At 40.8% G+C, this 23,553-nt stretch overlaps 1 protein-coding gene across 1 annotated transcript in view; it reads left to right on the top strand.

Moving 5' to 3' along the window:
* The first annotated feature begins 1,084 nt into the window (after positions 1–1,084).
* FRAS1 (Fraser extracellular matrix complex subunit 1) overlaps positions 1,085–23,553 on the top strand; it is a 321,939-nt gene continuing 299,470 nt past the window's right edge. The window contains 4 exon segments of the mRNA XM_027773018.1: positions 1,085–1,090; positions 1,460–1,567; positions 9,082–9,174; positions 22,060–22,219. Coding sequence (XP_027628819.1) covers positions 1,085–1,090; positions 1,460–1,567; positions 9,082–9,174; positions 22,060–22,219 — 367 coding nt within the window.

Here is a 23,553-nt window from a genome sequence, read left to right as displayed (position 1 = left end):
CGTGAAACGGAAATCGAGAAATCCCCCCCCCCCAGGGGGGATGGCCATACTATAATCCCTTCTCCTCCATTCTCCTCCAGGGATTTTGGGCACACACACATACAAACCCAGCCTTGAGTTTCAAGCTGCTGGATCTGGGACTTGAACTGTGATTGGCCATGTAGGAGTCCAGCAATGTAACTACTAGCCCAAGAGTTAGTGTTTAACATGAAGCCAAACAATGTGGCTATTTTCAATTGTACAGAGTAGGAGTTCGCATTAGGAACTCTCTAGGAAAATGAATTTCATTCAGTATAGCTTATGGTATCTTTACTGCTTCAAATCAAAACCCTCCAAACGATGTGCCTCCCTCCCTCCCTTCTCCTCCTTTTAAAATTTTTTATCAGAGAGTGCACGAACTCACCAGATAGAAAGAGCGAGAGAGAGAGAGTGAGAAAGCACCCCCCATGGGGATGGTCACACCCCAGTCCCTTCTCCATTTTCCCTGTCTTTCAGGATTTGGGGTACACATGCTCATGTGCCTGGCATGTTTCTCAGGCTTCTGAGTCCAGGATTTGATTCACCTGGCTGGCCGTGTAGACTCCAGTTGCCTTAACCACAATATCACTAGCTAGCCCCAGAACAGCCTTTCAGTGGGAGAGACTCAGGTCTCTGTGGAATCTATGAAACAGTTAGATTGAGAGTTACTTACAAATAGTCACAATTGACGTGTAGATTCAGCATGATGGGAAGTGAGAAATAGAAAAGAAATCTGAGACTCGCTGAGCCCAGAGAGTAACGACATAGTTTCATCACTTTCCGTCTGTTTAATTCCCTCAAGTTCTTGACCCAGAATTGTCTGTGAGTTCCTTATTGATGGCATCCACACTTACTGAGGTCCATTTGTCCTTCAGTGTACCTAGCACACAGCTAGGCTCCTCATAGCTGCCACTACATGTATGGGGGGGGGTCTGTCTTTAAAAAAATGGAAGCGCTCACGCACATGCTTCTTACTTACAATGAGTGCTCAAGGAGATAGAAGCGAAGATATGCAACGTGAAGTCTGAGCTGTTTATAACATCTAGTGGCGAATACTGCTTTCAGGATGCCTGTTAGTGCTCGTCCAAGTGTCATTTTCCTTTAAACACGCTCTGATGGTTTCTGCTAGTTAACAACAAAGAGAAACTTCAAGTCAGGGAGAGGGTTGTCCTCTGGAGGTTTCAGGCCAATCGATGGTTTTTACTCTGGGTATCGACAGCTCTGTGCTGCGTGCCCTTGTCTTAGCTACGTGGCCTGACTGTTGTGGAATAGATTAGACTGCTTTTATTGCCTCTCAGGGTTTAATCAGTGCCCAGCAAGGACCCTGTGTGGTGTGCCTGTGACTTTTGTTGCCTTTTAATTGTTCAGAGAGAGGGCTATCGATGGTGTGCTCATACCTTGACTGATCAGTTTTTAAATCAGAGCTTGTGCTTCTTTGCAGGATGCCACAGTTTGGAAGCCCGATTCATGCCAGTACTGCCGTTGCCATGGTGATATCGTTATCTGCAAACCTGCTGTTTGCAGAAACCCTCAGTGTGCCTTTGAGAAGGTATGGCGTCCTAATTGTGTCCTACATGTACTGGTAAAATGAGTGAAGGGGTGGCTTTTTACATCTTTTCAGTCATCTGTTTTAACATTTATCCCCATTTCTTACTGGAAGCTTTGTGAAGTGAGAAAGAGAATTTTAACATACTGTATCTAAAAATATCCGAATTTCCATTTATTGAACATTTATTCTGGACCAGACATTCAGTTAAAGATTTTACAAATATTATCCCAGTTAATATGATAAGGTGTAGGTATCTTAATCCCTACTTCGTAGATTAAGAAAGTGAAGCCTGGAGATTTTAAGCAACTTAATCATGATCTTGTAATTAATAAATTGCTACCCACAGATTTTACACCAAGTTTGACAGATGCCAAAACTACTGATACTAACCGCAACATTTACAAAACATCAAGTGGATTCCAAGTTAGGACTAACTTCTTTTTTTTGGAGAAGTATTTGCCATAGAGTGCATGCACTCGCCAGAAAGACAGAGAGAGATAGAGAGACAGAAACTGACAGATCACTCCCCAGAGGGATGCCCACGCCTCAATCCCTTCTCCTCCGTTCTCCTCTTGGGATCTTGGGCACACATGCACATGCGCCCAGCGTGAGTTTATTCCACCAGGTCCAGGACTCGGAACTGCGGTCAACTCATGGGAGTCCAGTGACATAGCCATTACTAACTAACTGCTAGTACTCAGGACTGACCTCTTGATAATGATTTTCTAAAAACATCACTGAGGTCTACCACTGATTGCGTTATTGTACAATTATTGGGCTCCCTAGTGCAGGAGTCTGTGACTCAAGAAATTGTGCATCTGACCAAATCCATGAGTTAAAAAATTTCAGGGTCTTTTTTTTTGACACATCTATTCTGTAAGAATAATTTTTTTCCCTAGGTGCTGACTCTTTTCTTTTTACAGTGAATCTATTAAAAAAAAAGAAAGAAAAACTTAAGCTTAAAATGTGAGCATTTGAAACTCCCAGGAGAAGACCAATTATTTCCTTTTAAAAGCAGTCTATCAGTTTCACAAACACAGTTTATTTTTCTAGTTTTCTGATGCCTCTCTCCCCCATTGGAGTGAAGATATACCTTTAAGGGTATTCCTTAGTTTCTGCATGGGTTTATTTTTGAGAAGGTGAGAATATATTAAATGTTACCAAATTTGTAATGTTTTGTTGCCTATTATGGGGCTTTTCTATTTTATGGAGTAAATATGTCTAAAATAAAGATCCCAGTTTGTCTTGCTAAGCAACTCATGTCAGAATCTGGGCTGGTGACAGAAAGGCAATGAAAAAATGTCCTCCCCTATTCACATGGATAATTACAGCTGAATTAAATGTTAGAAGTCATAGATTGTATTGCTGAAAACCAAACAAGTTCTAGAACAGAGGTCAGTAGTCTAAATCTTCCCTGCTGCTTGCTTTTCTACAGCCTATAAACTAAGAAGGTTTTTTTTTTTAATATGTTTACATGGTTGAAAAACATTGAGAACATTATTTTATGATGTGAAAATGATATGAAATCAAGCGTCAGTGTTCATAAATAAAGTTTTATTGGAACACTGACACACTCATGGGTTGCAGTATTGTGCTTGTCTACTTTTGCATTGCAGTTTTAGAGTTGTGTAGTTGTGATGTACCCCCATGTGACTCCCAAAGGCTCAGATATTTATCATCTCCCCTTTAAAGAACTAGTTTCTGATCCTGCTCTTATAAAACTTGTGAATTTGTCCCTCCCTAATTCTCTAAAAATATTTTTTCATCTTAGTAAACAGCAACTCCATTCTCCTAGTTGCGCAGACCAGGAAAAAAGAAAGTCATCTTTGATTTTCCCTGTTCTCCCACATCCAGGACATTAGCAAATCCTCAGCGCTTCCTTCATAAAGCAGCACATTCCAAATGCACTTCTCTGCTCTGCCTTCTATTTTCACGTTTTGCCTGGATTCTCACAGTAGCCTCTTAACTGGTTTCCGGTTTCTGTATTTGCCTTTTTCACTGTAATCTTGATATAGCAGCTATGGTGATCCTATTAAAATTGAGGTCAGAGCATGTTACTTCTCTCCTCACATCCCTCCAGTGGCTCCCAATGACTTCTCTTCTCACTTAGAGTGACTCCTCAACAATGACCTTTAAGGAACTACTATTCTCCTCTAATTAAATTACTCTTGTACTGTTCTCTCCCTTTCTCAGTCTGCTTCACACATCAAGCCTCCTCATACTCCCTGGGTATACACGTTGATGTCTGAGATGGAACCATTTTAGTAGAAATAACAAAGTACAAAGACCTTATAGCAGAAGTGTGCCCAGGAGAAACATGAAGGGACTTCAGAAAGTTCATGGAAAAACAGAATCAAAGTATGAATTTATTGTTGTGTCGAAAAATTTTGAGATCCGTACGGTTTTTCCAAGATATGCATTTTCTATGAAGTTTTTGAAGACCCTGCATGTATCTCTCTTTCTGTGTGTTGGTCCTTTATACAGTTACTTCCGTTAAGTCTTGCCTAAATGCCATTTGATTTTAAATTGACAAATCTCCACCCCACCCTATACTTTATATCCTTTTTCCATACTTGATTTTTCTTCTTGGCACTAACTCCTATCTGACATACTATATATATTTTACTGATATTTCATGTTTACTGTGTTTTTTATTTACTATATATTCTCCACATCTACAATAGCACCTGACACATGGTAGACACTCAATAAATATTTTTTGACCGACTGAATGAATGAGAAATGAGGCTAGAAAGTTGATAAGTTCAAAGTTATGAAGAGTCTTGTCTGCTGTACTAGGGAGCTTGGAATTTTATTTTTTAAATGATAGAATATTAATGAAGATTTCAAGCATTATGATGAAATGGTCAGCTTTTCTTTCAGAAAGGTCTTACTGGTACAAAGATAATGCAAGATAAAAGAAATGAGAGGATCAGTTCAGCGTCTGTGAAACTATTTCAGATGAATGAATGAATACCTGAATTAGAGCACTGGGATCAAGAGCAAAGTACAGGTTTCATATATATTTGGAGGACAAATCAGCAGAACTGATTGAAGATAGGAGGATGAGGAAAAAGAAGTGGAGAAATGGCTTCCATATCTATGGCTTTATGACTTAGGTGGTTATTAGAATCACCAGCTGATATTGAGCAGCCCATCTGGAGAAATATACCTGATTATTTCAGTGTGGGACACATTGAGTTTGAAGTGTGCAGGGAAGAGCCAGGAGGATATGTTCAAAAGGCAGCTGGATACAGTATAGGAGTCTAGAGCTTTATAGTATAGGAGTCTAGAGCTTAGAGAGGACAGGCCTGGAGAACCGTGTGGGTGTCATCAGCAGAGAGACAGTAGTGCAACGGTTTAATGATATCATCCACAGATAGGTGATAAACAAGTGCAAGACCAAAGATGGAGTTTGAGGAACAGTCATTTAAGTGGAGGTGAACATCAGTGAGGAGCTTACGAAGATTAAGAAGGCATTGTCAGAGAGGTGAAAGGTTTGAAGGGGTCGAACAAGAGCACTGTGTTATGATCACCAGAACTTCCAGAAAGTCTGTGTTGACAGTGTTGATCACAGTTAAGGGAATAAGTAAGGGAAGGATTTCATATGATCCATTGGATTTGGCAAAGTATGAGCCCCTGGTGGCCACACCAAGGTTGGTGTCCGTGGAGTGGTGAGAATTGAATTGTGTTGCAGAGGTTTGAGGAGTGATTCAAAGTAAGGAAAGGAATGCGAAGTAAAAGATATTGCCTTACTGGGAGTACAAGGAGCAAATTAGGACATTGGGTAGACAACATAGAACTGTGTAGTTTCTTTGACTCTCCCCTTCCCAACCTTCAAGTCCTCCTGTGTGCTTTGTGTTTACTTGTACAATACCCCTTGTCTAGACAGCAAATGCTTTTTTACTTGTCTGCTTCTTTCTCCAGTCTCTTAGCTCCTCAAGGGCAGGACTCTTGTCTGCTTCACTGTTGCAACTCATCAGACAGCACAGCGCATGCACCCAGAGAACACTCCGTTAGTATTTGTAGAATGGCCACGCAAGGGAAAGGAGGGGGTTTTGCTTTTTAGTTTTGTTACTAACATGAGAAAGACATGATCACCTTAGGAGGGAAAGAAGAATGATCCAACTTAGAGAAACTGAAGCTAGGAGGCTGTGGGAGAAGAGAAGGGATGGGGCAAATGAATGGTTTCTGGAGACGAACAGAGTATGGGAGGTGGAGCACAGGATGAGTCTTGGGTATAAGGGACAATCTAATTCTCTAAGAATGGAAAGCAAAAGTTATTGATGGATACAAAGATAGTTAACTTTGTGGGTAAGAAAAGGGGCAGGATACAGAAGTAGTTTATACCAAATGAGACTTTGAAATTCAGTTGGGGGAACCAGCAGTTATGTCGCTGGACTCCCACGTAGTTGACCGCAGTTCACTTCCCGGACCCGGTGGCTTAAAACTCACGCCAGGCGCGTGTGCATGCGTGCCCACCCAAGATCCTGAGAGGAGAATGGAGGAGAAGGGATTGCGGCGTGACCGTCCCCTCTGGGGGGTGATTTCTTGCTTTCTGTCTCTATGTCTCTCTCTGTCTGTCTGGCGAGTGCACCCGCCCTATAGTGAAAACCTTTCAAAAAAACAAAAAAAGAAAAATTCAGTTGGGGATTCACTGAGGGGAGAGAAAGGGACTGACCAAAGTCAAGGTAAAGCCTTTGTTAAGGATCTGTGGGAGCAGAAGACCATGAACTGCGGGGGTACCAAGCTGCATGGTATTCTCATCAGTACTTACCTGTCAAGTATAAAAGAAGATAAAGCAAGTTATGGGCTAGATCCAGAACTGAGACTTACTCATGCTCATAAAGTAGAAGGACAGAGATGCAGGAAGTGGTGGGTGTTGAGGCTAACAGGAATTGGAAATTGAGGCCAGCTGAATGGCTACAAGGAAATAAGGGCTCAAGGACATCTTTGAAGGAAATGTGAAGATGAGTGGGAATGAGAGTGAACTGGAGCTGAAGTCTAGGAGGCTCAGTTTCAGAGAGTTGAAGATTTTTGGTGTACAGTAGTTTGGAGTGTGGACAGGACTGAGGGTTCATATGGCTGTGGGGAGCTCAAGTGAAGTAGAGGTGAGGGTTGCTTGAATCAAGGTGGCTCTGAGTATGTATCCTCAAGGATAGAATGTTGGACTGGGCAAATTCATGGACACTGAAGTTGTCCAGAATGATGTCTAGGCATAGGGTAGAAAGTACTCATAGGATTTAGAACCTTGAATATTTTACCAGTCCTTTCACAACCAGTCCTCTCTTTAGGGATTTCTGGAGAAATCTATGCACAGATGACAATGTCATGCAAAGGAGCACTGTGTTACTTGGTGGGGTTTTGTCTGCAAACCTTAACACAGATAATAATAAGATATACCCAGTAAAGTTGTGAGAATTAAACTCTCACCCTCTCTGCACATACACAAATGCGCACATACACATACACATGCACATGCACGCACACATACATATACAAGTGGTCTTCCAAAAAGTTCATAGAAGATGAATATTATGAAAAAACTATAAATGGATTCTTTTTTTTTTTTTACTAAAATAAACTCATACTTCAGTACCATTTTCTGAACTTCTCCTGTGTGCACACATGCATGCATGTGTGGGTGTTTGTCTAGAAGAGTATGTGGCTGTTATAAGCACTCAGTAAGTATGAGCTATGATTATCAACTTATCATTATTATAGTTTGTTGGTTCATCTAGATCCTGAGCTAGAATCTCGCCCAGCTCCCTTGGCCATCTTCACTGATGTCTCTTGCCCATGTGGTCACTTTTCAGTGTTTCCCAGTGCAAAGCCTAGAGGAGCCAGGGCCTGTGTGCTCCATATCACAGTAGCTCTCCAAACCATTCAGAGTTACATGGGTGGGGGCAGAAACTCCCTGTTTCTCAATCTCCAAACACCTGCCTGCAAAATTATTTGCTGTTCCTTTAGCTTAGCTCTTTCTGTCCCACCAGAAGTTTAATAAATCAGCCAAGGTCCCTTCCATCACTCACTATCACTCATGAATAAAGAATATTATATTCGTACATTTAGTTTTGGGAGCCAAGTATGAAAATTAATTTGTATATAAAACAAAACGAATTTGGGTACATGAAATATCCCTTGAAGTTTTCTATTCTATCTGCCTTTCTTCCTGGCCCTCTGCTTCCATGTTAGAATATAAACAACACTTGGATTATCTCATTTTCTATCTGTATGAAATTCTTGGTGGAAATTAGGCTAAGATGGTTTCTGTTAGTGTCTTAGTAGAAATTAGACAAGTGTAATTTTTTCTTGGGTTCAGAGGGCACTTGTCTGAAAAGTCATTAATGTTGCAGTGTATGTGCATATCATGTAAGTTTCATCTTTTATCAAGCAAATAAGAATTTGGTGATTGTTTATTGATAAATTTATTATTTAGTGGATTATATTTAGTTGTAAAGTATTGATTCCATTTCCCATCTACTCTTGTGGATATAGTTATATAAAATTAGAATTCTCTTGTACATGCAATTTTTTTTTTAATAGAAGCAAACAAAATAACAAGAGAACATTTATACACACATGCACACACACACACACAATTTTTTTTTTCATTCTACTGGGTGAATTCTTTGTAGACTTTTATCCAGTCATGATTTCCAGCCTAATGCAGAGTCTCCTGCTACTTTTGGTCAAAATTGTTTATTTCCTGTTTGGCCACATTGTCTAGACTTGGGAAAAATCCTGAAGTCTGTAACGTGAGTAAGAGGGTCTAACAGGAGAATCACCTCACCGAGCCCAAAGACCAACTTTGCTCTTTGCTCTGTATTTTAATAATTTGTACATTATCAGATTCTTCACAGTTGCAAATAGGCAATTAGTTAACATTTGACAACTCCTCACTAATCCTGGGGTATCAGATGGTAGCCCATTCTCTTAATGGTATCAAGAAACACAACTGCAATTATAGAAACTTTGAAAAGCAATGTAGCTCTTTAATGAAGCTCACACCATATGCATATGTGACACCTCACCCCAAAAAGGCTTCCTGTCCCTACTTTGTCCTCAGCCTCCTGCCCCATGTGCTTTGCCTCCTGCGTCTCTGGTAAAAGTTAACCAGCAGGACCTCCCCTCCTCTCTGCTGGCTCTCCTGTGTGTCTCTAAGATACCTAGAAAACCTGTCCTTTTTACGGTCAACCCCCACCTGTCTTCTTTCTCTTCCCACCTGAGAGAAACTGCTTAGCTTATGTGACCCTCAGGTAGAGCATTTCCAGTGAAAAAAATCTTAACTTCATTAGATGTACAAAGATGCAGATATTGTTTTCAAAGAAATTCATTTCACAAGGGGGTTGATTTCATTTTGTCTATGAGCTCATCTTGCCAGAGAGAATCCTTTCATTGTATCTGTTTATTTTTGTCACCCCTGGAAACTCATGAGATTTAGTGGGTTTGATGAGCCATTGTGACTGTGTGTGCTACTGCTGTTTTACACTCAGCTGCTCTCAAATGCTCAGGGAGAAGTACTCCAAATAGCTGCCAACCAGTGCTGCCCTGAGTGCGTGTCGAGGACTCCTGGATCTTGCCATCATGAAAACAAAATCCACGAGGTAAGTGTTTTCTGACCCCAGGATGATTCTCTGTCTGTAGATCATTGACAAGGAAGAGCAGAATGTTAAACTCGTGTTGACAGGAGAAGCATTTTTTCTTTGCTTGGGCTATGGAGGACCTGTTGCTCATTTGACTTTCTGTGGGCATTTAGAGTTCTTAAATATGATTGAAAGTTTCTTTTTATTTCACAGGGCCTATGTAAGTATTTGTAGGTTGAATTTATGTCTGTATAAATAGCAGTCTGAGAATATTGAAGAAGTGTGATGATGAATAATAAAATAAAAAAAGGACTTCCTTACCTCCCTTTTGTGTACTGTATGCATTTTTTCACTTGGTACTTAAAAACAGCCCTCACTTGGTGAGTAGAGCAGCTATTATTACTTCCATGCCAAAGATGAAAACAATGAATTGCAAAGAGCTTAAGGTACTTACCCAATGTCATATTACTAGTATGCGATATGACTTGGCCTAGAACCTTTCCAATTTAGAGCTCTTTTTTTTTTTTTTGAAAAGTTTTTGTTATAGGACGCCTGCACTTGCCAGAAACAGAGAGACAGAAAGCAAGAAATCACCCCCAGAGGGGATAGCCATGCTGCAATCCCTTCTCCTCCATTCTCCTCTTGGGATCTTGGGCACGCTTGCACATGTGCTCGGTGTCAGTTAAAGCCACCAGGTCCGGGACTTAATCCGCGGTCGACTACATGGGAGTCCGATGACATAGCCATTACGCCAACTGCTAGTCCCCAGAGCTTTTTTTTTTATTAGGGTAGACTGTCTCAAGTTCAGTACTAATAACATTTAGGCTTTGGTGTGGGGGCTGTTTTATGCATTGCAGGGTGTGTAGCAGCATCGATGGCCTCTAGCCGTTAGATGTTGGTAGCTCCCCCTAGTCATGACAAACCAGAAATGTCTGCAGACAGGGCCCGATTTCCCCTAGGAGGCAAAACATTCTCCTTCACCCCCATCTAAGTTTTTATTTTTTTCTTTTTAATTATACTTTCTTATTCCAGATCCTTTAGGATTAATTTAGAGATATTAAATATAGATTTAAAATACCATTGCAAGGTTTATAGTAGAAATGATGAAAATAGGCAGTTAATCTCCACTCTTAGTTAAATGTTACGCTGAGGAAGTAAGCGAGGTTGAATATGATGAAAAGTTCTTCCACCTGAGACAAAACTTTCCCTAAGTTAGTGTCTCTACCCATTCAGAAGAGAGCATAGGTTAGCAGGATTTGATATGTCCACCCTATTCAGCGTGTGGAGTGAAAAGTAAGCAAGTGTAGCACTCACTTCCCTGTGGGACAGGATCATCTTACTCAAGCTCTGTTTCCTAATTGCACGAGGAAGCCACTCTTTCACTCCTGCACAATGTGTGGCTGAAAGACGCCTGAGCAGGATCTCCGCTGAGAATGTCTTCATGCACGTATCACCAGGTGCTGCTTCACTCAGTCTCTTACGTAGGATGGTGTCAACTTTAAATGCAACAAAAGAAGGTCCCTGTGAAGTGGATAGTGCTGCCGGGCAGATTGCTAGTGGAAATAATGCCAATTCATACTGACTGGAGTAGGTGTATATTCAAGGTGAAAAACACCAAGCTGCATCTTTTCAATAAATAATAGTTCCTTTACTATTAGGATCCAAAATGAGGTCAGGACTTGGGTTAAAAACAGATGTCTTAGTAAGAGGTAGAACGAGAGACAAAGTAAATTAGCATCCAGTAAGTGTTTGAATCTTCTCTCTCAAGATGCCTGAGGACTTTGACTTTTTTTTTTTTTTATTGATTTATCTTTATAATGATCTCCTTTGCCTTTTACCTACCCTGGCACTTAGCACTGAGGTTTTGTGAGAGTAGGTGCTCAATAAACCTTGGTGAATGACATACTCAAACAGTTAGCAGATCTGCTCTCCAGGTTGTCCATGTCCTCATCCCAAGGGTATGTTGGGCACTGACCTTGTGGCTAAGTATATCTGGAACCACAGATCTTCTGGAGGTTAGTTAGAAATCCCCTCGTCATCTCACATTTGCTGGGAGAGCTCAGCAAGTCCTTCTTCTGGTCTTCCTCCTCCCTGGCAGTTCATTTCTGCAGTAATGCATCATGTAGAAGGCTCCAAGCTGGGTAAGAACATTCCCATGTACTGTTTTCCCATATGCAACAAAATTCGATCCTTCAGAAAATGTTATATTTCTAGCACTTGAATTAACTGAGAAAAAGACTGAATTTCAAGAACTCTATCTCTTTTTTTGGGGAAAAAAACTTTAGTGGTTTGCTTCCTCAAGTAGAGTTAGAAGATTAATTTTTAAGTTGAGACAAAAATCTTCTCATTTTCATATTAATAATGAATTAAAATGATGTTTCTTCCTGTCCTTCTTCTCTTTCTCTCTTCACTTCGCTTGGTTTCTTATCAAATCCCTCTTTGTATCGTTCATTTTCTCAAGTGTGGTAAATGCTTTTCTGGCTCTGTCTTGAGTTTCACTTCTTCACTTGCTTCATGAGGATTTTCCTGAAATTTTCAACCCTTTCTTTTTTGTGCTTTCAGTTTGTTTGGGAAGTAGTTTTCAGAATACATTCCTCCCCTGCAGAAAAGCAGTAATCCTCTCTTTTTAGCCTCTGGCTCACGTCCCATAGGGCAGGTTATGAAGACTTTCCCAGCAGCTGTAAAATAGCCTGGTGTTTTAAGAACATTGGGAGGGTGATTCGCAGTGGAAGCTTTCCCCTAAGAGAGATTTAGAAGAGGCTTTAGGGTAGACTGGGTGTGGCCGGAGGGAAACAGCTGAAATAATACTGTCCTTAAGCAAGACAAGTCAAGGATGAGTTGAGCCCAGGACTGCATGAGAAGGCTGCCCTCGCAGAACAGCCGCGCCTCACTAGAGAGTAAGGCAGGATCTTGTATAACCTATGCCTCAGCAAGTTGAGACAAGTCTCAGGCTCTTTCCCGGAGGAAGGAAAACACTTAAACCTTTTGGCTGACTCTAGGTTATTTTAGAGTGTTGCATTGGTTTCTTACAACCAGGATTTGGGGGCTGTTTTACCTATGACTTTTCCTGAAACTGTACTTTCAGGTTCACCTTTGTATCTGCATCTAGCCTTGCCAACGAGCCAGGGAGACATGTCTCCAATGTGTTCTACTAATAGTTGTTTGAATCTCCCTAGGGAGTGATGGGCCAGGAGTGGAACAGGAGGAAAAAATTAGCTTGTGAAAGGAAGGGTAAAGGACCATTAGTTTCTTTCTTTTCCTTTTACCTAATTTAATCTCAGCACCAGATAATGTCAAATCTGAAGACAATGCTTGAAGGTTCACTGCAAAATAAAATGGCAGATGGTAATGCCTTGTTGAACAGAAGAACGGGGGAGAGGTCTACTCACTTTGCCTGTGAGGCTGAAAGAACTCATCTGTGTGTGTGAGGGAAGAAATGAATATTGAATTCTGCAGCCTTGTTCTCCTCAAAGGAGAGGATATAATTATAATGTGCACTGAACATTCCCAGATATTTAGTATTCTGGTTCTATAACTTCCTAACAGGAACAAATTATATGAAGAAAAATTATTTTTTTGTTCTGTCAGTAAGCCAGGCAAATGCTTTATGACCTTATCTTTCCTTTGGACTTATGTCAACAGCCAAGCCAACTTATTAGTTGACTATGCAGAAGCATATATTTAAGATGTTGTCTATAGAATTCACTTTTGCCTAGTGTCAAAATTTCATGTTTTCAAAGGAGTATTAATGAGGTTAAGATGGCACAGCTAAAACCGGGTCTTGTGGGAACATTGCTTTGTGCATCTATTATTCCTTTCTTTGCTGCTACAATGTGTTTATTAAAATATAATGCATTCGAAAATGGGTATGTAGAACACTATGAAATACACATATACACATACTCACACATACATACACACATATCTTAGCATGTGCTGGACTACTTGATCTCCGAGATGGATGCTTTTCAAGCGTGGTCAATCCTCACAACACTCTGGGGATGAAGGTGTCAGTGTTTTCAGCCACAGGAGTAGGAGGCAAAAATGGAGGCTCTCAGGGCCAGCAGGTGGCATAGTGGTTAAGGCACTGAACTCACATGTGGTCAACTGCGGTTCAAGTCCTGGACCTGGTGGTTTGAAACTCATGCTAGGTGTGTATGCATGCCTGCCCATGATCCTGAGAGGAGAATGGAGAAGGGGTTATGGCATGGTCATCCACCCTAGGGGGTGATTTCTTGCTTCCTGTCTCCTTGTCTCTTTTTCTCTGGCTAGTGCACGTGCCCTATAGCAAAAATCTCTCTCTCAAAAAAATGGAGGGTCTTTAGAGACTTGTTCCCTTGAGATATGGCAGTAATTCCTCCCATCATGCTGTGCACTTTGGGTAACCATGTGAAGCTTCCTCTGTGGCTTTCATCTCAAGCAATGGAATCTCCCTGCTAAATGTTCTCTGTTAGTCCCATAATTTTCAAACTTATTGTGAAGGGAGATTCCATTGCTTTATGTCTCTTGGGTTAGAAAATAGAGTCACATGTTCTGAGAGCTTGAAGGTGCCAAAGACACTGTCTAGTATAGCCCTTTCATTTTACAGGCAAAAACCTTTGGTGATTGACGTATTGTTATTATAATTAATTTTTGTGGTCTTTATTCAAAAAGTGGTTGCAATTGTTTTAGAAATGATCATGTTTCTTTACTTTTTTTTAGGGTTTTGCAATAGAATGGGTATGCTCACTGGAAAGAGATAGAGAGAGACAGTGAGAGGAAAAGTGAGAAAACACCCCCCCAGGGTCAGAGGGTGGGGGCATGGAATGGCCGTGCCACTCTCCTCTACTCTCCTCTTGGGATTTTCGTCATGCGTGCACACACACTTGAGATGATTTTCAAGTTGCCAGGTCTGGGACTTGAACCATGGTTGACCATGTGGAAATCAAGTGCCTTAACCGCTATGCTACCTGCACGCTCCCATTTTTCTTAATAGTAACAAAAACAAGCTCTTGTTTTAATGAAGTATGCTGTTGAGATGTTCAGACGCAGTATCCTAACTTTTAGTAAAACAAAGAATTTCACTTTGAGTTGTTTCAAACATGACTTCAAATGCGACTTTATGTACTATATGAAAATGAGTTGTTAGATATTTTAAATAATCATTTCTTTCACATAACAAAAATTAAAATGTTTTATTGGTGAGAATTTGGAAAACAAAAATATACAAGTAGGAAACAAAACTCAGTAATCCCAATACTCTGAAAACTACTATTGATGTTCTCAGTTTTGGGGGGAGGGCTGCGGAGAGAAAGAGAGAGACAGATGACACACACAGATAGGTGTTTTCACACACATGCCGTTGGGCTGTGCTTTGTGTCTTGTCTATTTACATAATGTTCTACTGTGAGTAGAATCTCTCTCTCAAAAAAATGGAGGGTCTTTAGAGACTTGTTCCCTTGAGATATGGCAGTAATTCCTCCCATCATGCTGTGCACTTTGGGTAACCATGTGAAGCTTCCTCTGTGGCTTTCATCTCAAGCAATGGAATCTCCCTGCTAAATGTTCTCTGTTAGTCCCATAATTTTCAAACTTATTGTGAAGGGAGATTCCATTGCTTTATGTCTCTTGGGTTAGAAAATAGAGTCACATGTTCTGAGAGCTTGAAGGTGCCAAAGACACTGTCTAGTATAGCCCTTTCATTTTACAGGCAAAAACCTTTGGTGATTGACGTATTGTTATTATAATTAATTTTTGTGGTCTTTATTCAAAAAGTGGTTGCAATTGTTTTAGAAATGATCATGTTTCTTTACTTTTTTTTAGGGTTTTGCAATAGAATGGGTATGCTCACTGGAAAGAGATAGAGAGAGACAGTGAGAGGAAAAGTGAGAAAACACCCCCCCAGGGTCAGAGGGTGGGGGCATGGAATGGCCGTGCCACTCTCCTCTACTCTCCTCTTGGGATTTTCGTCATGCGTGCACACACACTTGAGATGATTTTCAAGTTGCCAGGTCTGGGACTTGAACCATGGTTGACCATGTGGAAATCAAGTGCCTTAACCGCTATGCTACCTGCACCCTCCCATTTTTCTTAATAGTAACAAAAACAAGCTCTTGTTTTAATGAAGTATGCTGTTGAGATGTTCAGACGCAGTATCCTAACTTTTAGTAAAACAAAGAATTTCACTTTGAGTTGTTTCAAACATGACTTCAAATGCGACTTTATGTACTATATGAAAATGAGTTGTTAGATATTTTAAATAATCATTTCTTTCACATAACAAAAATTAAAATGTTTTATTGGTGAGAATTTGGAAAACAAAAATATACAAGTAGGAAACAAAACTCAGTAATCCCAATACTCTGAAAACTACTATTGATGTTCTCAGTTTTGGGGGGAGGGCTGCGGAGAGAAAGAGAGAGACAGATGACACACACAGATAGGTGTTTTCACACACATGCCGTTGGGCTGTGCTTTGTGTCTTGTCTATTTACATAATGTTCTACTGTGAGTAGGAGCCAGCATACTGTTGGAGAACATGATTTCCTTTTATGAGGCATCCGTGTAGCTTTCAGTTTTTCCTAAAATATTTCATATTTGTTACAAAGAACTGTAAGATGGAATTCCTTATATTTAAACCTTTTTATCTGACATTAATTATTTTCTTCGAATAACTATAAAGTGAAATTAGTGGGTCAGAGCATCTGAAGATTTGGGATATTAAAGCTGTGACATCTATAGTCATCAAAATTTAATTTTAAATTGTCTGTGACTAATGATAAACGCAGTGGGAATATCTCAGATAGTGTAACCTCTTTTCAAGTGTGATTACCTTGGGTAGGCCCCACCTGGGGTTGAGTTATTGCAGATCCCATAGTAAGGGAAGGTTTCTATGTCTGAGAATCCCATTTCACTAAGCTTTATCAGTTGTCATTTATTAGGAATTTAAAACTCCTCCCATATTTGATATTAGAAGATGTTATTCACGCTTTGTTTTAATTACTATTTCTTTGCAGTTAATAAAATTGAAGATCTGTAAGCTTATTGCCATTTCTTCAGTTGCAATGTTTGCCTTTTCTTATTTCTTGTTAAGTGCTTTTACTTATTAGAATTTAGTTCTGATTAATATAATTTGCAAGTGTTTTAAAAATCAATTTGTCATTTGCCTTTTAATTTTATTTATAATATATAAGTTTTTTTAGGTTTTTGCCATAGGGCATGTGTGCTTGCCAGAGAGTTAGAGAGAGGGAAAGTGAGAAATCATCCCCCCCGGGGCATGGCCACACCACAATCCCTTCTCCTCCATTCTCCTTTTGGGATTTTGGGCATGCACACACATGTGCTTGTCGTGATACTTTTTTGTTTTTAAGAGAGATTTTTGCTAAAAAGCGAGTGCCCTCGCTAGAGAAACAGACAGGAAGAAAGCAAGAAATCACTCCCTGGGGTGATGGCCACATCGCAGTCCCCTCTCTTTCACTCTCCTCTTGGGATCTTGGGCATGCATGCACACGTGCCCAGTGTGAGTTGTAATCCTCCAGATCTGGGACTTGAACTGTGGTTAACTATGTGTGAGTCCAGCAAAATAACCATTTCACTATCTGTTGGTCCCCCTGGTGTGATTTTTAAACCACCAGTTCTGGGATTTGAACTGTAGCCCATCATATGGGAATCCAGTGTTTAAACCACCATGCCACCTGCTGGCTCCTATAATATATTTTTTGATGCATTAACAATCTTTATTTAGTCAGAACCTATCTTTTTTTTTTCTAAAGTTCTTATTTTGTTTTTGTGCTTAGACCTTTCTAAGTGAAAAGGTCAATTGCCTCCTCCTTTATTAGCGTGTAGTTTGTAGGCTTCCCCATTTATTTGCTATATTATATTTGAAATTTTGTGTATAATTATAGCAGAAGTAGAAAGTGATGGTGTGGTGATTAAAGTGCTGAACTCCCACATGACTGACTACAGTTTGAGTCCCAGACCCGGCAACTCACTTTCTGTCTCTCTCTCTGCCTCTTTCTCACTTTCTTTCTCTCTGGTGAGCACATGTGCCCTATAGCAAATGTTAAAAATAATATTGAATGAATAAATAATAAAATAAATAAATTTTTTAAAAGAGAACGCGATGGAAGAGGACTTGGTCTTTGCATTTGTGTCTATTTCTACTGTTCACATTCAGCACAGAAGTGTGAAAGGGGAAAATGATCATGAACTCATGCAGTGCTAAAAGGAGAGAGGATAGAGCATCTTTTTTTTTAATTTTAAGATTTTCAATCAATAAGTACAGATAGAATTTATTGACGGCATACAATATGATGACTCACTGTACATATACCTCATGTAATAATTATCACTAATTAATGTTCACAGCCATCACTACCTATGCAATACACTAGACCCCCAGAACTTGTTCATCTTAGTACTGAAGGTTTATACCCTTTGACCAGCACTTCCCCTTTCCCCCATGCCCTGGCCCCTTACATCACTGTCTGCTTGTTGAGTACCTTTTACACGCTGCACCCCTTGGCTGGCTCTTCAGCAGGCCTCATCATTTAACCCTTCCAAGAGCCCAGTGAAGGGGGTGTTGTCATACCATTTCATTTTTATCAACGAAGAAGCTGAGGTTGAGAAAGATTAAGTAAGTCACTTAGGCATAGTCCCCAAAGCAGGAAGGGATGAACTGGGATCTGACAATGTGCACTTAAGGAAACCCATTGGTTCATCTGAACCAGTGCGTATGTGTTTACGTGCATTCTTGTCCTCTGGTACTCTCATTACGTCTATTAGAGGAAAGCAATCATTAGAGTAAGGAGAGGACTTAGTTCCCAAATAATTGGATGACTATGGACTACCTGTTACTAACTTTGCTACAGTAATAGCACAGGCTATTAGTAATCCCGTAATGTCGAACTTGGCATGCTTGCGACCAGGCAGCAATGTGCAGAATCAAGGGGTGCTGACCGACTTAGGTAAGACAGAGATCCTTCATGTTTGAGGGTGATGAGAAATTATTTTCATGCTGATTGGAGAAGAAACAAGAGGGAATTTATTGTCCATGCTTCTCAATGGTACAGTTGTAATCCACAAATTTTATTTAGCTGACTGAGCACCTAGACATTTGATGTGTTATTGAAGTTCATATATGATTTGTGCTGAATCAGATATCTTCACATGAATATAATTTGCAAGTGTTTTAAAAATCAATTTGTCATTTGCCTTTTAATTTTATTTATAATATATAAGTTTTTTTAGGTTTTTGCCATAGGGCATGTGTGCTTGCCAGAGAGTTAGAGAGAGGGAAAGTGAGAAATCATCCCCCCCGGGGCATGGCCACACCACAATCCCTTCTCCTCCATTCTCCTTTTGGGATTTTGGGCATGCACACACATGTGCTTGTCGTGATACTTTTTTGTTTTTAAGAGAGATTTTTGCTAAAAAGCGAGTGCCCTCGCTAGAGAAACAGACAGGAAGAAAGCAAGAAATCACTCCCTGGGGTGATGGCCACATCGCAGTCCCCTCTCTTTCACTCTCCTCTTGGGATCTTGGGCATGCATGCACACGTGCCCAGTGTGAGTTGTAATCCTCCAGATCTGGGACTTGAACTGTGGTTAACTATGTGTGAGTCCAGCAAAATAACCATTTCACTATCTGTTGGTCCCCCTGGTGTGATTTTTAAACCACCAGTTCTGGGATTTGAACTGTAGCCCATCATATGGGAATCCAGTGTTTAAACCACCATGCCACCTGCTGGCTCCTATAATATATTTTTTGATGCATTAACAATCTTTATTTAGTCAGAACCTATCTTTTTTTTTTCTAAAGTTCTTATTTTGTTTTTGTGCTTAGACCTTTCTAAGTGAAAAGGTCAATTGCCTCCTCCTTTATTAGCGTGTAGTTTGTAGGCTTCCCCATTTATTTGCTATATTATATTTGAAATTTTGTGTATAATTATAGCAGAAGTAGAAAGTGATGGTGTGGTGATTAAAGTGCTGAACTCCCACATGACTGACTACAGTTTGAGTCCCAGACCCGGCAACTCACTTTCTGTCTCTCTCTCTGCCTCTTTCTCACTTTCTTTCTCTCTGGTGAGCACATGTGCCCTATAGCAAATGTTAAAAATAATATTGAATGAATAAATAATAAAATAAATAAATTTTTTAAAAGAGAACGCGATGGAAGAGGACTTGGTCTTTGCATTTGTGTCTATTTCTACTGTTCACATTCAGCACAGAAGTGTGAAAGGGGAAAATGATCATGAACTCATGCAGTGCTAAAAGGAGAGAGGATAGAGCATCTTTTTTTTTAATTTTAAGATTTTCAATCAATAAGTACAGATAGAATTTATTGACGGCATACAATATGATGACTCACTGTACATATACCTCATGTAATAATTATCACTAATTAATGTTCACAGCCATCACTACCTATGCAATACACTAGACCCCCAGAACTTGTTCATCTTAGTACTGAAGGTTTATACCCTTTGACCAGCACTTCCCCTTTCCCCCATGCCCTGGCCCCTTACATCACTGTCTGCTTGTTGAGTACCTTTTACACGCTGCACCCCTTGGCTGGCTCTTCAGCAGGCCTCATCATTTAACCCTTCCAAGAGCCCAGTGAAGGGGGTGTTGTCATACCATTTCATTTTTATCAACGAAGAAGCTGAGGTTGAGAAAGATTAAGTAAGTCACTTAGGCATAGTCCCCAAAGCAGGAAGGGATGAACTGGGATCTGACAATGTGCACTTAAGGAAACCCATTGGTTCATCTGAACCAGTGCGTATGTGTTTACGTGCATTCTTGTCCTCTGGTACTCTCATTACGTCTATTAGAGGAAAGCAATCATTAGAGTAAGGAGAGGACTTAGTTCCCAAATAATTGGATGACTATGGACTACCTGTTACTAACTTTGCTACAGTAATAGCACAGGCTATTAGTAATCCCGTAATGTCGAACTTGGCATGCTTGCGACCAGGCAGCAATGTGCAGAATCAAGGGGTGCTGACCGACTTAGGTAAGACAGAGATCCTTCATGTTTGAGGGTGATGAGAAATTATTTTCATGCTGATTGGAGAAGAAACAAGAGGGAATTTATTGTCCATGCTTCTCAATGGTACAGTTGTAATCCACAAATTTTATTTAGCTGACTGAGCACCTAGACATTTGATGTGTTATTGAAGTTCATATATGATTTGTGCTGAATCAGATATCTTCACATGCTAGATTGAATAGAGAGATAAAGGACAGCAGTTCCAATATTTAAGAAAATGCTGTAGGAAAAACAACTTCAAAAAAACTTTATTCAGGGGAACCAGCAGTTAGCATAATGGCTATGTCGCTGGACTCCCACGTAGTCGACCGCGGTTCGTGTCCCGGACCCGGTGGCTTAAAACTCAGGCCGGGCGCGTGTGCATGTGTGCCCAAGATCCCGAGAGGAGAATGGAGGAGAAGGGATTGCGGCGTGACCATCCCCCCTGGGGGGTGATTTCTCGCTTTCTGTCTCTATGTCTCTCTCTGTCTGTCTGGCGAGCGCACGCGCCCTACAGTGAAAATCTCTCAAAAAAAAAAAAAAACTTTATTCACAAAGCTATTATTTTCCTGTATCTTGTGAGAGACCACCGTTATTTCATTCTGCCATTGAGAACATGACATATATTTACAGTCACCTCTCTAAGCAGTCAATGTATCTGCAGCTTTTTATGGTGATTCAACTGCCTCACTCAGCATCGCATATGAGAGTGACTCATTTAGATACTTTTGGTACTTGATAAATCATATCATTCAAAACACGGCTGTTAGATCACTGATACATGCTGGTTTCAAACATGATGTTCCAGCATAAAGTGGGTTAGGGACATTCTGCATGCGTAGACAGGCTTCCTCATTAGGAATGACTTGGCTCTGCAATTCGTGGAAGAACTGGATGAAGCAGGTACCTCCTATTGGTTATGACACTTTTCTCAGGATCACAGTATCATTCCACTAGTTGAGAGAAAGAGAATGTGAGACCTAATTAGGATGAAAGGTAAATTCTAGGAAAGGAAATCGGATCAGAGTGAGAGCTATTGGAAATGACATTACCATAAAGAACACAGTCAATATATCTGTGTGTATTTATTTTTCCTTGTTTTTTTTTTTTTTTCCCTAAAGGAGAGTTTTTTGTTATAGGGTGCATGTGCTCACCAGAAAGTGAGAAATCCCCCCCAGGGGGAATGGCCACGCCACAGTCTTTTCTACTCCATTCTCCTCTTGGGATTTGGGGCACACATATGCATGTGCCCAGTGTGAGCTTTAAGCCACTGGGTCTGGGACTCGAACTGTGGTTGACTATGTGGAAGTCCAGCCACATACCCATTATGCCATCTGTGAGTCCCACCTTGGATTTTTTTTTTCTTAAGGTTTGTTTATTGATTTATTCTGTAAGACGGTGGGACTGAGAGAGAGGCAACCCTAAGAGGGTCTGCATGCTGTGATCCACCCCAGCCTCAGCCAGCTGAGGTCACAGGCACCTGCGCACATGTACCTGGCTTGTACAGAGAGCCATTGGGACATGAACCTGGGACTTCCCTTCCTGGCTTCATCATTGTGAGCATGTGTTACCACTGTGCCACTGGGGCTGGCCTACTCTGGGCTTGACGAGAATTTATAAGTGATGGGATTTGAGTTATTCGAATTTTCTCTTTGTGTTTTTATGAAATTTCAAACGCAAAATCTTAGAGGTATTAATAGAAAAATCAACTTTCAATTTGATCTCTGACTTAGAACATTGCAAAACCCCTGGTCTTGACTTACAAGCTTAGAAGCTTCTTCTACCTTTCCTGAGCTCTCTCCTTACTTAATATAAGGCAGGTTTTTTTCTGTTTGGCTGCAATAAAAGCCTGTGTTCTGGCACTAACCTTTTCTTTTTCCTTTTTCCCCCAACACACAGCATGGGACAGAGTGGGCCTCTTCCCCCTGTAGCGTGTGCTCTTGCAGTCACGGGGAAGTCCGATGCACCCCCCAGCCATGCCCACCACTGTCGTGTGGACACCAGGAGCTGGAATTCATCCCTGAAGGAAGCTGCTGCCCAATCTGTGTGGGCCCTGGGAGTGAGTATGAGCTTATAGAAATGGATCTTGACATTCACATGGTGTCACTCCAGCTCTTTCTTGCTCAGCATGGCTCCAGCTTTATCCGGGAGTAATGTTTCAGAGTGTGAGTTTGGAAAAAATATTTAAGCTCTATTCCAAGCTTGGGATTCTACAAGTCTCTAATTTATTCATTTTGCCTTGACCAGATACCTTCCTCCTCACTCACAGCTCCTTAGAGGGACAGGGAGTAGGGAAGAGACCCTTTAGTGTGATTCCGTAAAGCCAAGGTGGTTCTTCCTGTCTCCTTGGGGGCTAGGAGGAACAAGTCATTTTTCCACGTAGTATCATGAGCACAAATTCTGCCGGCTGGTCTTTGAGATGACACAACATCTTTCTCCAGGACTCACACAGCATCAGGGAAGTCTTTCATTTGTCTTTATTGCATCCTAGCTGAAGAGATTCTGCCTGTCTGTAAACCAAAGCACCTTGCTTTGTTCAGCAAGCCAGGGGCACTTCCAGATGCTCTCCTTAGAATTCACGCTTGTTCTACACACTTTATACTATGTCGTAGGGATATGTACTCCCTTCCATTTTGATAACCACATAGTCTAGACTTAATGATAAGTGGGTATTATTGTCATTGCCACGTTATGCTCTCCTGATGCATGATAGCTATCATGCTTCTTTTATTTAATAACACCTGGAAACTACATTCTATTCTTGCCTTTTTCCTTTAAAAAGACCCTTTGTGTCTTTCTGGCCCCTTGTTATTCCATTCCTGGTAGTCTTTTACCCTGGAGAATCATTCCAGGGATTAAAAGTGTGCTGAGGAAATGATGAAATTAGAATGTTTGCTTCACGCATTTCAGACACCACAAAAAGATGGACAGACACATGGAGCCACATAACCCTGCAAATGAAAATACCTAGGCCAACAGAGTTGGGAGTGTCCTGCAGAGTGGTTGTCTTGAGTTTGGGAGAGTCTTTCCTAAATCCTAAGAGATGTTCTCATTGACCTTGCATGAGAAAGACATATTAGAGGTATTTTGCTAGAGAGACAGAAGGGTCAGCCAGGGCCAACTATGTAATTTGTGAAAATGTAGGTTCTATTATTCAACAAGGAGGGAGGAGATGCTTTTTCTTCACCTCTGTGATCTCTTTCTCTCAACCTGTCATGTTTCTCATTGGCTGTTTATGTGTTACTCCATTGGGCCTGGGGATGCTCAAGGTGTCAGTGGAGACCCTCACAGACAACCTGGGACCTACCTTGTGACTTGGTGTCTGGGTGCATGCCCCCTCCTGGCAGCAACACCCAGGACCCTGCTATGGGAGGAGGGTGGCCTTGTACATTG

The sequence above is a fragment of the Tupaia chinensis genome, unplaced genomic scaffold (genome assembly GCF_000334495.1).
Source record: "Tupaia chinensis unplaced genomic scaffold, TupChi_1.0 Scaffold000318_1, whole genome shotgun sequence".
In the NCBI taxonomy this organism is placed as follows: domain Eukaryota; kingdom Metazoa; phylum Chordata; class Mammalia; order Scandentia; family Tupaiidae; genus Tupaia; species Tupaia belangeri.
Note: the sequence above shows the minus strand (reverse complement) of the source record. Positions and strands in the feature narration are given on the sequence as shown.